At 39.2% G+C, this 15,931-nt stretch overlaps 1 protein-coding gene across 4 annotated transcripts in view; it reads right to left on the reverse strand.

Annotated features, from left to right (window-relative positions):
- COL4A5 (collagen type IV alpha 5 chain) overlaps positions 1–15,931 on the reverse strand; it is a 3,591,008-nt gene that overhangs the window by 747,081 nt on the left and 2,827,996 nt on the right. For all 4 annotated transcript variants that reach the window (XM_044057208.1, XM_044057205.1, XM_044057207.1 and 1 more), the window contains one exon: positions 7,157–7,296. In XM_044057208.1, the coding sequence (XP_043913143.1) occupies positions 7,157–7,296 (140 nt within the window). The remainder of the gene's footprint in view (positions 1–7,156; positions 7,297–15,931) is intronic.

Here is a 15,931-nt window from a genome sequence, read left to right on the forward strand (position 1 = left end):
GATCGAGGCTCGCCCTCGCTCGGGAGGTCGAAGCACTCAACAACTAGGGGGATGGATGGCCGGATCTCCGAGGTGCTCACCTCGGGGATCACGGACCCCCCCAAATCTGCGCGCTCCGAACCCAACCCATGGTATGGGTGGGAGAGCTTCTGAAAGGAAAAAAAAAAGGGTGGGCCCCCTCCGGGTTGGGTGGGCTAGGAGCACTCCCATTCATCATCCGTCCATATTCTAGCAAAATCGAAAAGAGAGGGCTAGAGGGAGCCCACCCAGGAGCCCCTCGAAACGCCCCGGTGAGACCCTCCTCCCTCTCCTCCCCTCCTCTCGGGAGGAGGGGGAGGTCCAGGAAGGAGAAGCTAGAGAAGGAAAGGGAAGCAGAGGAGATGGAGGAGCGAAGATGGAGGCTGGAAGCTCTCGGCTCTCCTCTTGTGGTGTGCCTATCCCTCTCTCTCTCTCTCCCTACTAGAATCCTTCCCTCCATTTTTAAGGAGGAGGTTGAGTCAGCCGGAGGGGAGAACTCACAGCAACAAGTTGCTGACTGGAAGAGAGGAGGTATCTGGGGGTAAAGGGCCGCCAGCACTAACCACCCCCCGCTTCCCACGTTCGGGGTTGAACCCCTGCGAAATGGTGCAACCAGAAGAGAGGTGTTCAGCCCCAAGCATTAACGCGCAGTGATGGCCATCGCTGGGGACGGCTTAGCAAGCCACACACATTATTTCGAAAAAAGACAGCCTTAGGGGCAGACATAAACACCCCTAGCCTAAACACACACACACACAAACAAACAAACTAAAAAAAACCGAGAAAAAATAACTAAAGAGGAGGAAAGCCTTAAACAAGAATTAAAAGAAACAATTTTAAAACCAAAGCCAAACCACAAAAGAATTTGCTTGCTCCAAGTTGAAAGCGGAAAAAAAACCGGGCCAGGGGCCAGGGCTTAAGAGGGGTGGTTATGGGGGGGAGGAGGAGCTAGGAGCTCGAGCCCAAGCTTTGTCGGCCCGGATCCGAGGTAATGTTTCCTGGCTGTGGTAATGTTGAGTCCAAACACATTTTAGATACCACTGTAGTTTCCTTATATGCAGTCTTGTATATGGAATTAGTAGAATGCAGGATGCCATGAAGCCCAAAGCCTGCAGAGTCTTTGTTGCCAACGTTTCGAAGTAAGAAGTCAGATGCCTTTGTTTGTCTGGCATGAAATAAGCCATCTGGGCAGTTGTATTTAAGCTTGCACCCAGGAATATTATCTCTTGACAGGGTACTAGTTTTGATTTCTTTTTGTTTACCGTGTACCCTAGGCAAATTAGTAATCTTTTTACAAACGCCAGATGCCTCAGTAGAATGTCTGTTCTCTGCTTGAATATGGCAATCATCCAAGTAAGGGTATATTTGAATTCCCCTTTGTCTACAGAAAGCAATTACTGGTGCCAGGCATTTTGTGAAGACCCTGGGCACAGTAGATAAGCCAAAGGGCAGCGCAGAGAATTTGGTAATGCATTGATCCAGCTATGAATATGAGGTATCGTCTGCAAGATTGTCTGATTGGGACATGCAGGTATGCCTCTTTTAGGTCCAAAGTTACAAGCCAAGCCTTCTTGCCCAGCATGGGCAGAAACTGCTGCAGAGTCAACATTCTGAATTTTGGAACATCCAGAAAAGTGTTTAGAATAGACAGGTCCAGTACTGGTCTCCAGGCTTTGTCCTTTCTGGGTACCAGGATTAGTCTTGAGTAAAATCCTTGTCCCTGCTCTTGCTGTAGTACTCGCTGAGTGGCCCTCATGTCCATGAGAGATGTAACTTGCTTTTGTGCCTCTGCCCATTGATTTTGTGGCAGCTCTGGCATACCTTTTGCCTTTGGCAGAGTGTGAAAGTGGAACCTGTAGCCCTGGGACACTATATTCAAGACCCATTTGTCCTGGGTGATTGTATGCCAATTTTGTGAAAAAAGTGCTAGTTTTCCCCCTAAGGGGGGCTGCCAAAAGATAAGTGCTTGGTATTGGCAGAGGAAAGTCATTGAGACTGTTTTCTATATGGCTGTGATTTGTCATCTTCGCTTTTGGAGGTAGAAGCACCCCATTGTTTAGGCCTGTATAAGCCTTGGGGCTGGGATCTGCCTCTAGGGCATCTGTATCTGCCTCTTTGTGGCCTGTCTGACACTGGAAAGGACAAATTCTTTGAAGGCCAGTTCCTGCTAAATCTGGGTGGTTGTACCTGTAAGAAATCCTTAACTGTCTGCATAGATTTCGCTTTATCCTCCATTTTCTTCAACACCTCTTCTGCCTTAACACCAAGCAAAGTATCATGCTGTAAAGGAACATCCAATAATTTTGCTTTAACATGATCAGGCAGATTTTGTTCCTTTAACCAAGCATGCCTTCTAATGACAGTACTCGTAACAGCGGCCCTGCAAGTGGCCTCCAGTGAATCAAAACCACATTGCAAAGTATGCTTTCCCACTTGTTCAGCTGCATGCAATAAATCCTGCATTTCCTTGTTATCTGGACATTCAGAATTTGTCAACATTTTCTGTTTTAGCAGTGACATTAAATATTGATGACATTTAAGCATATGAAACTGACAATTTAAAGCCCTTACAGCCAAGGTAGCAGAAGTGTAAACTTTTTTCCCCCATCTGTACAGTGCCCTAGAATCCCTGTCAGAGGGGACAGGGTTTTTTTGCAGTGGAAGCCTTGACCCCTTTGGGACCGAGATATAGTTTCTGGGTTAGCAGCAGGGTTTTTATATAGAAATTTGTGGGAATCTGGAACCCTGTAGTATGTCTGGCTTAACCGGTGCAGGGGGTAAAGAGTCAGGAGACAGGCTGGACTCTGAAAATACATCATCTACTATGTGTAGAACAGGTGGAATAGCAAGAGGTCTGTGCTGAGGTAGTAAAAGAAAGTCTCTGAGCCTTTTCTTAGATTCTGAGTAATCTTGGCTCTCCCAGTGAAAGTGCTCCCTCATGGTATGAAGGGTTTCCCCAAAAGAATAATCCTCAGGAGGAGAGTCTGAAGGAATAGACTGTTCAGCATCAGAATCCTCATAGGGAGGAAAGGAGTATCCCTGTTCAGAAGAGGAGTCAGAGGAAATGGAAACCTGATCTGAAGATTCATATCCTGTCTCTTGCCTAGGCCTCTTATCAGGAGGGGGATGGGAACCCCTGATCAAAGTAATTAGGTCTTCGGCCATTTTAAGCATCTGTTTTTTAGGCATGGAAGTCTGTGCAGGAGAATGCTGTACTTGTTTTTGTCTTTAGAGCTGCTTTAGTCTTTGCCTTTGAAGCTGAGGTTGGCTTTACATATAACTGTGTAGGTCTGAAAACACCCTCAGAAGCTGATGCCTGCTCAGCGGCTCCGGACCCATCTGAGGGAATAGTTTCCGAGTGTCCAATACCCTGAGTATCCAGAGGCCTAGTCGGCTCCACGTGGGAGTCGGAAGCGGCCTGTGGCTCTGAGGTAGTGGGAGTCAGGGGCTGCGAAAGCGCCTCATTGAGAACTGGTGAACCAGCGACTGGCCTAGCGGAGGCCTCCTTGTCTGTTTTGGACCTCGGATACCTGTCCTTTTCCTTGCGCTTTTTATAAACTCCGGTCGTCAGCTGTTCCGAAAGCATTATATAATTAAATCTTCGGCCAAAGTAATGAAAGGCAAAATCGTACCGACGCTTAATAGTGCGTTGGTTAAATCTAGCAGATAACCGACAGCTAGCAATGTCATGGTCAAGTGCCTAGGCAAGGAATATAGTAAGAATGAAAATCCTTATGAGGTATTTGCTTCCCACAAGAAATACAGTTAACTTTTTCTGACATCGGTTTGGAGCAAGAAAAAAGTTTCCCCAATGGGGTACTTAGCTTTAATGAAGACTTCGGATCTGAAATTCGGTTTTGAAAATCCCAGGAGTCGGCCGACCGGCACTTGCGAACTGCTTTTGCTTCGGGCACCATGCGACAAGAAAGACTGAAGAAAATGGCATTGGCTGCATCTTTTATACCCCTGGCGCACTGACGTCAGGGAAGAGGCGACAGAAACCGACGCTGGACCAGGACTTTGGGATTCAGGCCGACTGCGGGTAGCCTGCCAGCAGGATAACCCAAGTGTAATGACTGCAACAGTGAAACACGATGAACATCAATAGGTTATTAGCCTGAAAACTCCAACCAGGGTAAAGGAAACAAGAAGCTGCTTCTACTGGAAAAATTAAGAAATATGATCTACATACCACACTGACAAATGTAGGTCATCAGTACATCTAAAGTACTGGGAAGGTTTTCCCCTCTATAGGCTCAGCTGAGGAAATACACTAAGAAAGTAATACCCTAGTTTGCCAGCTAAAAGTAATATTGTTCTGCCCACTCTCATAACGTATTGAGAGATGGGAAATGGCTAAGTAACTTTTCATTTGCTGACATAAAAATGAATGCCACCTGTATGCAGATGGAAAACAACATTACCACATTGTCTGTACAACATGTCATTTTTAAGAGGGGGAATTTCAGGTCAGAAGAGACCACAGAACTACTCATATCCTTTAGGATGTCTGTCACCATACTGCATCCAAAGGAGGATCAGCTGCCATGAGTTTTCCATGACATGAAGTGAGCTCCCATTCCAAACATATATGGTGACAGTTTCACCTACATGCAGAGTTATCCGGGATACACCACTGGAATGATATGAGGCAGTACTCCAGTTCACTGTTAACTAATCATCCAACAATAATAAAACGGACCTGGGTCTTGAAATATCTTTTTTTTTACTGAAAATGGAGAAATTACTGAGTATGCCTTGTATGCAGCATTACTGACGTCACTGCTATTATTAACTGTGGCAATGAAGCCCCAGCACCTTAGGGATATGTTTGGACGGACATAGAGGACTCTCATCTATGTAGAGATGGGTTTGCAATGAGGAGGTCATCTTAACCAACAGATGTATTTTGGCCTTAACTGAATTATAAAAAACTACAGCAAAGGTAATGCTATGGGCCAGGACAAGAGAAGGTGTCTGTATTTTGAATAACGTGTCTAAGTATTAGAAAAGGCCCAGAGTCTGACGCACATAACAGCACTTCTTTAGAACTGGTATTGATAAGATGTTTTCGGGAGAACATTGCCATAGCAATTAAGCATTTGATAAACCAATGTAGCTTTATAGACAACTTGGAAGTACTGTCAGAGATATAAAAATCTTCCATGTCCACTCCAAAATAAAGAAACCAGCAGTAAGAGGGTGAAGTATAATATGGTGGAATGCATCCTGTGCATCATGGGTGAAGAATCAGGTGTGCCCAAAAAAACAAATACTCTTAGCATAGGTGAGACCACTGCCCTACAAAAGAAAGCAATTTGTTTAAATGCTGAGTAAAGTTAGAGATGAAATCCATGATGTGTCCCATCTCTGACATCTGGAACACCAGTGCATCCAGTACTACAATTTTTGGGTCTATATTAGAAGACCGAATGTTTAGGTGATCGAACACCTAAACATCGATCTACTAATATCGAAAGCAGAAAATGTCGAAAGGCCGATTACATGCAGATTTTGCTACACTTGCAAGTTTTGTGTCTTTCAGTAGTTCTTTGGATTTTATTAGATTTTGCTATTTCCCTACTGTTGAGCGATCACGGAGTTGGTATATTTAGTTAGGGGGGTGTGGGGGGCACAGCCCCCACTTAATTTAAATGTAAAGTAATGTTTTTTGTGTTGTGGCTGAGGGGCGTGTTTCCCTGGAACGTTCGACAATGTGCGGTTCGATATTAGATCGATGTTTAGGTGTTCGATCACCTAAACATTCGGATCTTCTAATATAGACCCTCAATTTTTTAGTCTGTTATATAGATAAAGATTCATCTTCTGATCACTTCTGACTGCAAAGGCCTTTTCTTGATTTTGGAGCAATCTCGGACAGTATATTTAGAGATTGGGGTGCTAGGACAGACTCCCCATACTAGAGACACAAGGGATCTGTAAGACATATTCTTAGAATCATTTGTATTTAGTTTCACCACAGCAATATAACAGGAGTCAGGCTACTGCATGACAGTAAACTGGGCCCCAGGAAGACAGGTAGAAGTTTCAGATTAGTCCCTTGTTTTTTTGTTGGAAGAATAGGTTGTAATTTGCACATAGGGTGTATAACCTTGACTTCTCCTGGACAATACCCTAGTAGTGAGGGGGCAGGTATCAGCTGTTAAATCTTTATATTTGTACCTTAGACAAATTTCCATAATTAAGCATCTGATACTTCTTTCTGAGCTGGACACAGTAATTCATGCACTGTTGTTCTCCAAACTTGACTAATGCAGTGTTGCCCACTGTGGAGTCTCTAAAGCTGACCTTGCTTACCTGCATTGGGTTAGAATTCCTCATAAAGTGTACTGACTTAAACACTTCAAAATAATCATTTCACTTTGTGGGAACTATGCATGCTGTCAGTAGTGACTTGGTTAGATTTTAAGTTCTTTACTCTTACTTATAATACCTAACATAATGACAGTCTTCTCTACCTTAAAAAGCTTTAGTTTTTCTGTCCCCAAATGCTAGCTTTGCCTGCAGGGCTACTAGTATTTCCAGACACTTTGCTAGATGCACCTGTCACTCCCTTGCCTACTTAGTGCTTGTCTTTTGTTATTTACTACCTTCCTAGCACATGAATGTTAAGCCTTTTCTTTCAGGAGATCACTGAAATATATCTTTAGAAAAGTGAATCTTAAACTTGTGCAGGAGTTTTGGAATTGAAATATTACCACTTTATTTAACTACCACAGTTCTGACACTTCCCATTGTTCCATCTTACTGCCACTGATGTACTAAGCTGCTGTTCCTGTTTTTAATCTTACATTTTTGCCTGGTGCATGGATTCAAGTACCTGCACAAGTAATTGTTCAAATCTATCTATCCCTTTGCTGTATTTAATTAAAATGTAACGCAAAGTGTAATAAAGTGCAAACAGTAAACACCTTTAACATGCTGATCTACTAATTATTTCCCATTTTTATAATATTTGAAGTAGTTCTTTCTGAACAAAGATTTTTATTGGAACAGTATGGCTCCAATAAGATACTGCAGAATCGGGTGGTACATATTTTCACAATAAAATTTAACAGAGAATTCAGCAGTTAGCTTGTCATTTTAACAAGTAGAAACTACATCTTGTAAAGCTTACCTTTGGACCTGGTGGCCCAGGGATACCAATACCTGGCAATCCTGGTTCTCCTTTCTCACCCTTTAATCCATTTAGGCCAGGAGGTCCAGTTTGGCCAGGGCGTCCAGGAAAACCATCTGCACCTTTAACACCTGATGGACCTATTCAGTTTAAATAAGAAAAACATAAGCCTGTAAACTGATGATATAGCTATCCATATCAAGTACCAGGAAAATGCATTAACTGAATAAATTAACTGAAAATATTAGACAAAAAACATTAGTGGTGTGATAACACTTTTAGAAGTCAGGTGCCACGACCTCAATGAATGGAGTAAGGCGGGAGACCGTTTCCCCTCACTGTCTCATTATGGTAACATTACAGCACCACAAAAAAGATCATCACTGCTTGTGTTAACCCAGAATGCTACAGAAAAGCAGACGAAGCAAAAACAGGACTATGATTGCCAAACTTCAGAAAGATGGAAGACTAGAAAGAGAGGAATGAAGGAAGATGATGCTAACTATAACGCCATTCTAAAGGAAATAGTATCTTGTTGTTTACTAAAGTTCTACAAAGTTATGCTATTTCCCTAAAAGGAGAGCTTTTTTAGTCTGACATCTGCAGGACTGAATCTGAACTATGTTTATCAAGAACTACCTAAAGAGATGACACTAATGCAAAACAATAGAAAAATGTATTTGTGTGTGTGTTCATTTGGTTGCACTATGTTTTGCCAACTGCATTTTGGTCAATTCATTGACCAGAAAAGAACAATGAAACATGCACCTGCCCCTTTTGCAGGGCCCACACTAAAGCCTGTTTTCATATTTTGAGGAACTGTAATCTGATTTTGGCTAATACTGTAAGTTTCAGCTGTAACAGCTTTTGGAAACTGCGCAATCAATCATATATGTAGCTCTCTGTCTTTCTCTTCATATAGGTTCATAGGTGTGCACTAGGCTAATGGCCCTGGAGCCTTTACCTGGCATCGTGCCACCCGACCTTAGTTCCCAGTGCCTCTGTCGAGCAGAGCCACTGGAGTGATCCCTGGGGTGAATTTTCTATTTCCCATCCACTCATCAAGATTCCTCTTGGAGGACCAGTGAGGTGCCCTGTTTGACATGTAACCTGTCCCTCCAGCTTGTTCTGTTGATTGTGGTAATGAGGTTGAGGTCTCTGGAGTGTGTGGTGCAGCGGGATTGGGAGTTCTTTAAATGTAGCATTTCTAACAGAGATGGGTCAGACATAGCTTTTTAAGTCAAGCAGAGATTGCCTCTAAATAGGAGATATGAGACAGACAATAGTTGGGATTTTTTGAGTCTGTCCATATAGGATAAGTGTTTAAGGTCTAGGATCCTCTTTGTGAGGTACTTTTGTGGCCTCTCCAGTTGTTGCAGGTAGCTAGAAAACTGATAAGCTGATGAGCTAGAAGGCTTCCCTCCAACACAGAAAAGCTTGGGGGCTCAGAAGCTTACAAACAGAGCTGGATACAGCACATCTGTATCTGGACTACACTAGTTATAGGAAAGGTGGGAAGCAAGCGCAAATGCAGGCTTTTAAACCAGATATATATGTATATGTTATGTATAAGGAATGTTCACATTATCAATAGAGCTACATTAAACAACTGAAAAAAGAGTGACAACACAGAAACCATAAACACATACTATCAAATCACACACCAATGAATATTGGCAATAAATACTATTTTATTTCAATGGTGTAAACACCCAAAATTATCATTAACATTATTTCTGCAGGGGGGTAAGACTCCCCGCCCCTTCCCAACACCCCTAGTTAACTACACATACCAACTCTGAGACTGCACAGCAGTGAAGAAAGGGCATATTCCTAATCCCCAATGCACCACAGTCTACATATCCAAACAGAAACACCAAAAACTAAAATAACTCCTAAAGAAAATCACTATTCCACCTTACTATTTACCACCACCAATCCTACTCTGGCTGCATAGATTAAAATAACTATTACAGGCAAATTCTGCACAAAAACTTTAGTGGAAAACAAAGAAGAAAAAAAAACAATGCAACAAAAATCAGGCCTCATAAAAGCCCTACTTCCACTACATACCCATTACAAAAGTAACATTAATTCCACCTTAATTACATTGCACGTTTGTACATTTGATGTTATTTACACTCCTGTACAGCTTTCAACCAAATAATTATTCAACTATGCGGGCTATATATATATATTTATATATACACATACACACATATATATATATATATATATATATATATATATATATATATATATATATATATATATATATATATATGGATCTAGGACAGTTGAAGGAAAGACCAACTGTCCGAATCCAACCCTACCGAACACCGTTTACCGAAACTGCTTTCACCAAAAAAGCAGTTTCGGTAAACGGAAGGTAAAACGTGCGCACACACACAAAAACCAAAAAAAAAAACAGACTATGTTTACGCATGGGGGCTTCGCCCCCTGCACCCCCCACATGGGGGCTCAGCCCCCTCACCCACTTCTATATTCTCACTCGGAGATCGCACTACAGTGGGGAAAAGGGAATATTCCCTTATCCCTATTGTTGTCCGATCTTGCCCACTACCACTCCCCCCCGATTCCCTGTACTTTTACAAAAGTTTCACAAAAGCACTTTTTTCGATAAAAAGTACTTTCGGGAAACTGTGACAGCCCGTTTCACTTTTAGTGAAACAGGCTTTCGGTAGATTGTCCGGGTTCCATATGTATATAGATTTTATATATATATATATATATATATATATATATATATATACATACACACACACACACACACACTATATAATGATCAGTCGTTATGGCTACATCTTATCCATAAAACTCCACTAAACATGATTCCATTTTTCAGTCCATGTTTTGACATTTTATACTGTTGCTTGAACTAAATGCTGTAGCATATTCTTTCATCTGTAAATATACAAATATAAATATATATATATATATATATATATATATACACACACACACATATATATATAGATGTATCCTTCTACCTGTAAATACGTTTTGTTAATTTCTTATGTGTTTTGATTTGTCTGGGCTGTGTCTGCAAATGATCCATTGAGATCAGTGCACTACCCTGGTAATCAAAATAAAAAAAAAAGTAAAGAAAGAAATAAACTTGGGGGGTGGAAAAAAGATGTGGTAAGCATAATTCCAGTGACAGAAATTCTCTCTTTCTTATGGAGAGCTATATATGACTTTTGTGTACAATCTAATGCTAGCTCAATCACAGTAATGACATATTTTGGACATTTTTTGCATTTGTCTCCACTGGACAGCAGTGTCAGTTGTACAAGTAACGGACTCAACTTTGGAGCAGAAGGCTGTGGGTTCTTTTCCCACACCAGGTAGCTGGAATGCTGACAGTGCAGTACAACATACAGGGATGCTGCACTTCTGAGTGTGTGTTATCCTTTGGATGAGATTGTTAAGTCAAGGTCCCATACACTTGATTTGGTAGCTCGTTTGGATGCTAAAAGATCCCATGGCACCTACTAAGAAGAGGAGGGTTTTTTTATTTACATCGATAATTATATACACAATCAAAAGTTATTTACATATTTTTCAGTTATTTACAATGTATATATACACCGTATACAAAACACATCCTCTCTTTACATTTAGCTTCATCATATAGATCACATTTTTTCAGTTATTTTGATATGCACTCCAATTTCCATAACCAATACCTTATTGTTTTCAGGATCATTGTCAAGTGCCACTTTTCATTAAACATAATTTCCTTAACTCTCCGATTCCAGATCAACCATAATATAACAAATATTTTTTTATCAAGACTTTAGATCTCTCTTACATTTGTTTCAATAACACCCAAATTCAGTTATAGCTATGTTTAAATTGGTCACATATTTAAATTCATTCATGTTTCTTATCTATAATCTTTTTTCCATAACTTTTTTTTTTATCTTTTTCATTCCCAAAAAAATGTTCACACGTTTCAGATTCCCCATAATATAAGCATACTCTTGTCTTTTGTACTTTTATATGGCATATTTACCTTTACTGGTAATTTTTGTATAGACAGCCTCCATAAAAAATCCTGACCTTCTATGTGCTTTTTGCATCTTTTCATTCTTGCAATAATAGTGTTTCTTTTCTCAAAGTTTAATTCCTTCCATTGATATATCCTGTAATATTTTCTATAATCTTATCATACCAATTTTATTAGTTTCATTCACTTTTATTTTCCACAATATAATCTTGTCTTGATAATTTTCCATTTCTTTATTACAACAAACCCTCATTTTTCTTAAAATAAAAACAAATCAGCCATTCTGTTTTATATTTTAAACTAAATATTTTCATTAATAATGAACCCTCATTTTCCTTTAAACATTTCACCACTGTACAAAAGTTTAATGAAGACATATACACTATAGATTAAGCCTAAATCTCCTTTTTTCACTTTTCACATATAACACCCCTCTTTTTACAGGGTTCAACCTAAATCTCCAAATAAAAGAAAACATTACATTATATACATATTTCTCTGAGTTTAAAGGAAGACTAAAAACACAAGCTAATAGTACAGAATTTATTAAATAAACTTTATTTTTAAAAGAAGACTTCTAAAACACGCATTTTAGTTCCTCTATTTTTCTTTCCATATATAATTTACAATTTCTTGTTTCCTGAAGTTTATCCCAAGGATCTTAATTTTATCCTTATTGAAATTAATTCCACTAATCCTTCCCTCAAAAACTAAATGTTGACTTTTGTCTTTATTTAACACAAAACCAATAATCTAGATGGTTTCTTGCATATATTTTATCACTGTACACATACTTGCTTCATTCTTTGTTGTAATGATAATATAATCTGCATAATTATAAAATGGGCATTTTTAACCCTTCATTTCAAATATAGCATTTAACCTTCATCTCCTTATTCATACATGTAGATATTGCATTCATTACTAATACAAATAATGTACTGCTCTGTGGACAACCTTGTCTAAATACCCTTTTCTACCTTTATATCTTCATTCAACCATCCACTTATCATAATCTGCACTATGTTATACTTACATGTTGACATGCACATTTTTAAGCCTCGTATTTATATTATATATATATATATATATATATATATATATATATATATATATATATATATCTAACATATCCCAAAATACTGAGTGATGAATCAAATCCTTTGCTTAAATCTCCTACCATTACGTTTGCCTGAAAATTTCTAGCTACTGTATCATCTATTTCCCTAATTATTAAAAATAAATCTTGAACTTTTTCTTATGTCAAACATGTTAATTTACATGACCTTTTTCTTCCATCCTTTTGTGTAATATTTTCATAAGTCTTATCTCTATTATTTAACACAATTGGTCTCCAGTTCTGCATTTCTTCCTTCTCTCCTTTTTTCCATATAAACCTAATGATATACCTCTACATAGTTCTTTATACTCAAAACCTTTTTGTAGCCATTCATTTAATACATTTACAAACCATTTATTTTGCTCTAGAGTCATAATTGTATACATCTTACATTCTAGTTCATCTGGTCTTGCTGCTGAATGTAAATTCATTACTTTTATCTCCTGTTCAACTTCCTCCATTCGTATATCTTTTTCTAAATCCTTAATCTCTATATCAGAAAAAATATGTAGCTTCCATTATTTCCATGTCTTTGTTCTCTGCTCTTTAAATACTGTCTTAATATGTTTTTTACTACATTTACAATCTCTTCTTGTGTACTATGGATTCTACCTGAAGAATCCTTCATTTTCCTCATTACACTATTATTCTCTGTAATTATTTTACTTAAATATGGTCTAATTTCTTTTTTTCCTTTCAGGAAATATCTTTGTACAATAAATGTTCCATCTTTTTTTATTCGTATCGTATAATTTCAGTTCCTCACCATAATCCAAATTGCCCTGTGACCTGAAAAGCATGTCAATCAGAGGCGGCCCGTGCTATTGGACTGCCGGACTGTAGCCACCTCAACTGTAAAATAAAGAAAAAATAAAGAAATAAAAAGAAAAAAAAAATTTTTAAAAATCGCGGACTTTCGCGCATGCACACTAGCCCAGACTACTGCTGAGACAGTCTGGAGCATGCACAGATTGTCTCAGCAGCAGTCCTGACTGGGAAACATGAAGAACGGAGCTCCCAGAAGTCTATGCAGTTTTAAACTGCATAGACTGTCCTGGAACTCGCTGGGAAAACGCGTCAGGGTCGGACTGCAACGTTAGCAGTCTGGAATTCGTCGGGGGAAGATCTTGTGACGGGTAGGGTCTGTATTGGAGTTTGCTGCAGTCTCGTCGGGGGAAGATCTCGCGACGGGCGGGGTCTGGTGTGGATTTGTGCGGGTTTCGTAGCTTACTCGGAATTTACTACAGGGATTTTGGAAAATCTACTGCAGGTAAGTGTGTGGACAGGGATTTGGTAGAGGTGTGTATGTGTGTGTTTGAGAAAATGCCCCAGGTGCAATATACTGGTGGTTAGACTCATGGTGGTGTGGTAGGGAATACCTCAGGCTTGAACCCTGTACCTTGTATGCAGGTGTTAAAGACCTGAATTCCCTACCCACCACCATTTGTAAAAAAATTGCAGTTTTTTGCCTCATATTTGATCTGATCTGTTCCTCATAATATCTGTGGTCTATAAATGTTGCAATGCTTGATATTTGATGGTGCAGTGGTAGCATTGTTGCCTCACAGCTGCAGGTTATCAGGTTTGATTCTTGGCTGGGATGCCATCTTTGTGGGGTGTGTATCTTCTCCCTGTGTTTGTGTGGGTTTGCTTTTGTGTCCTCCCATGTTACAAAGACATGTCTGCATTATTTCTTCCTGGGCCTCTGCTGAAAATTGTTTTTTTGTTCCAAGTCAGACTGTCCTGATTAACAAATGTTAAATAAAATTGACAGGCATTTCAGACTTCAGGTTTCTGAATGTTTAATTCCTTACATATTTGACGGTGCAGTGGCAGTATTGTTGCCTCACAGCTATATGTTTTCTGGTTTGATTTTTGGCTGGGGTGCTTTGTGTGTGGAGTCTGCATCTTATCCCTGTGTTTGTGTGGATTTGCTCTGGTGTCCTGCCATTTTACAAAGACGTGTCTGCAGTATTTCTCCCTGGGCCTCTGCTGAAAATTGTTTTTGTTCCGTCAGAAGTAAAATTGACAGGCATTTGAATTTCAAACTTCATATTCTTCAGAAAATACATAGTAAAGCAACATTTTATTCTAGCAATAAATATATAGTAACACAACCTTTTATTATAGCAATTTTCTAAGTTTATAAGATGACTATTTGAAATTTGTCCTTATTTTTGGGATTGTATTACCCTGTTATTGGCTTTATCCAGGTGTTTTGTGCTAAGGTTGACCGCTATGGCAAGAGCTGAATTCACTGAACATGTTTGAGGGCTGTATTCCCTCATTACTGGGTTTGTCCAGGTGTTTTGTGCTAAGAGGTTGACAGCTATGGTGGGAACTGAATTCATTAAATGATAGCCATTTAAGTTTCAGTCTTCCTCTCTTTCACAAAGCAGCTGATTTGGCGTAGTGGTATGTTGCTCTGACTGTTTTGCACAGGGACCTTGGCAGTAAAATGTATGGTGGTAACACAGCATTTTATTCTAGCAGCTTTCCAAGATTATACAAGCAATGTTTGTGACACTGGTTTTTGCCCTTTTGACCCACCCCAATAAATTTGGCTTTTTCCAGATTTCTTGTGCTGCGAAGTTGAGATGCAGTTGAGTATTGAGTAGATTTTACAAGGAGCTGAAAGCTGCAGGGGAAGAGAAGTTTAGTGATGATTATGCTAAGTCAGCTCGCATTGCTAATACCACAACAGGTTGTGTACTTGCTTTTGATGCAGAAGGTTGTTGGTTCTACTCCCATAAGGGGTGAATGCTGCCGTACTGAAAGTTAAGATACTAACTATGAGCCTGTTATCAGTTTGCCATCCATTTCCTATTGCAATATTACTAGCTTATTTTTAATGTAATTTAGGCAATTTATTCCTCAGGGGCATCAGACACTTTATTTTTCGATGAAACCGTGAAATATAAAGGTGATTGCTAGCAGCAACCTCTTCATTACAGATTTATTTAACGTGGAATTATTTAGATGACTTTTTTACTACTACAGAGATTGTGCATATTTACTGATAATGGTGGACTGTAAGTCACTAAATAATGACACACTGAGTTTCAGACTTCATAACCTTCAGAAAAATGCATGCTAAAGTAAGACCTGGTCCAGAGCAATTTTTAGTACCGTTTATATGTTCCCCCAATATATTTGGCCTTGTCCATATTTATTGCATTAACAGGTTGAGCGGTACATGCAAATAAATTGCTTTATAGAATTAGGCATAGCCAAACCTCTCAACTGTCCCTGATTTTGGCTCAAAATGTTGCTCTTCCCCTAATGATCCCTCTGCAAAATAGCAATTTTGGAAGAAAACATGGAGGGTTTATAATTAAGTAATAACTGTAATAATCAGTTAGATTACTTTTATTTCAGAAATGCATGTAGATTATTTTATTTTGTCAGCTGCTCAAGTTAGCAGTACTAATATTAAAATATCCCTTCTTTGACAGGTTCCCAGCTGTACTGTGTTGCTATGTTATATTTTTACATCACATTTTTGGTCCATTTTTAATAAAATTGTGTTTTTTTGGCAAATTAGTGACAAATCATTAAAGACTGAAGTTAGAAAATAATGACAGACATTTGAGTTTCAGATTTCATACCATTCAGAAAATTC

The sequence above is a fragment of the Protopterus annectens genome, chromosome 15.part0, assembly GCF_019279795.1.
Source record: "Protopterus annectens isolate FY-2018-M chromosome 15.part0, PAN1.0, whole genome shotgun sequence".
Classification (NCBI taxonomy): Eukaryota; Metazoa; Chordata; order Ceratodontiformes; family Protopteridae; genus Protopterus; species Protopterus annectens.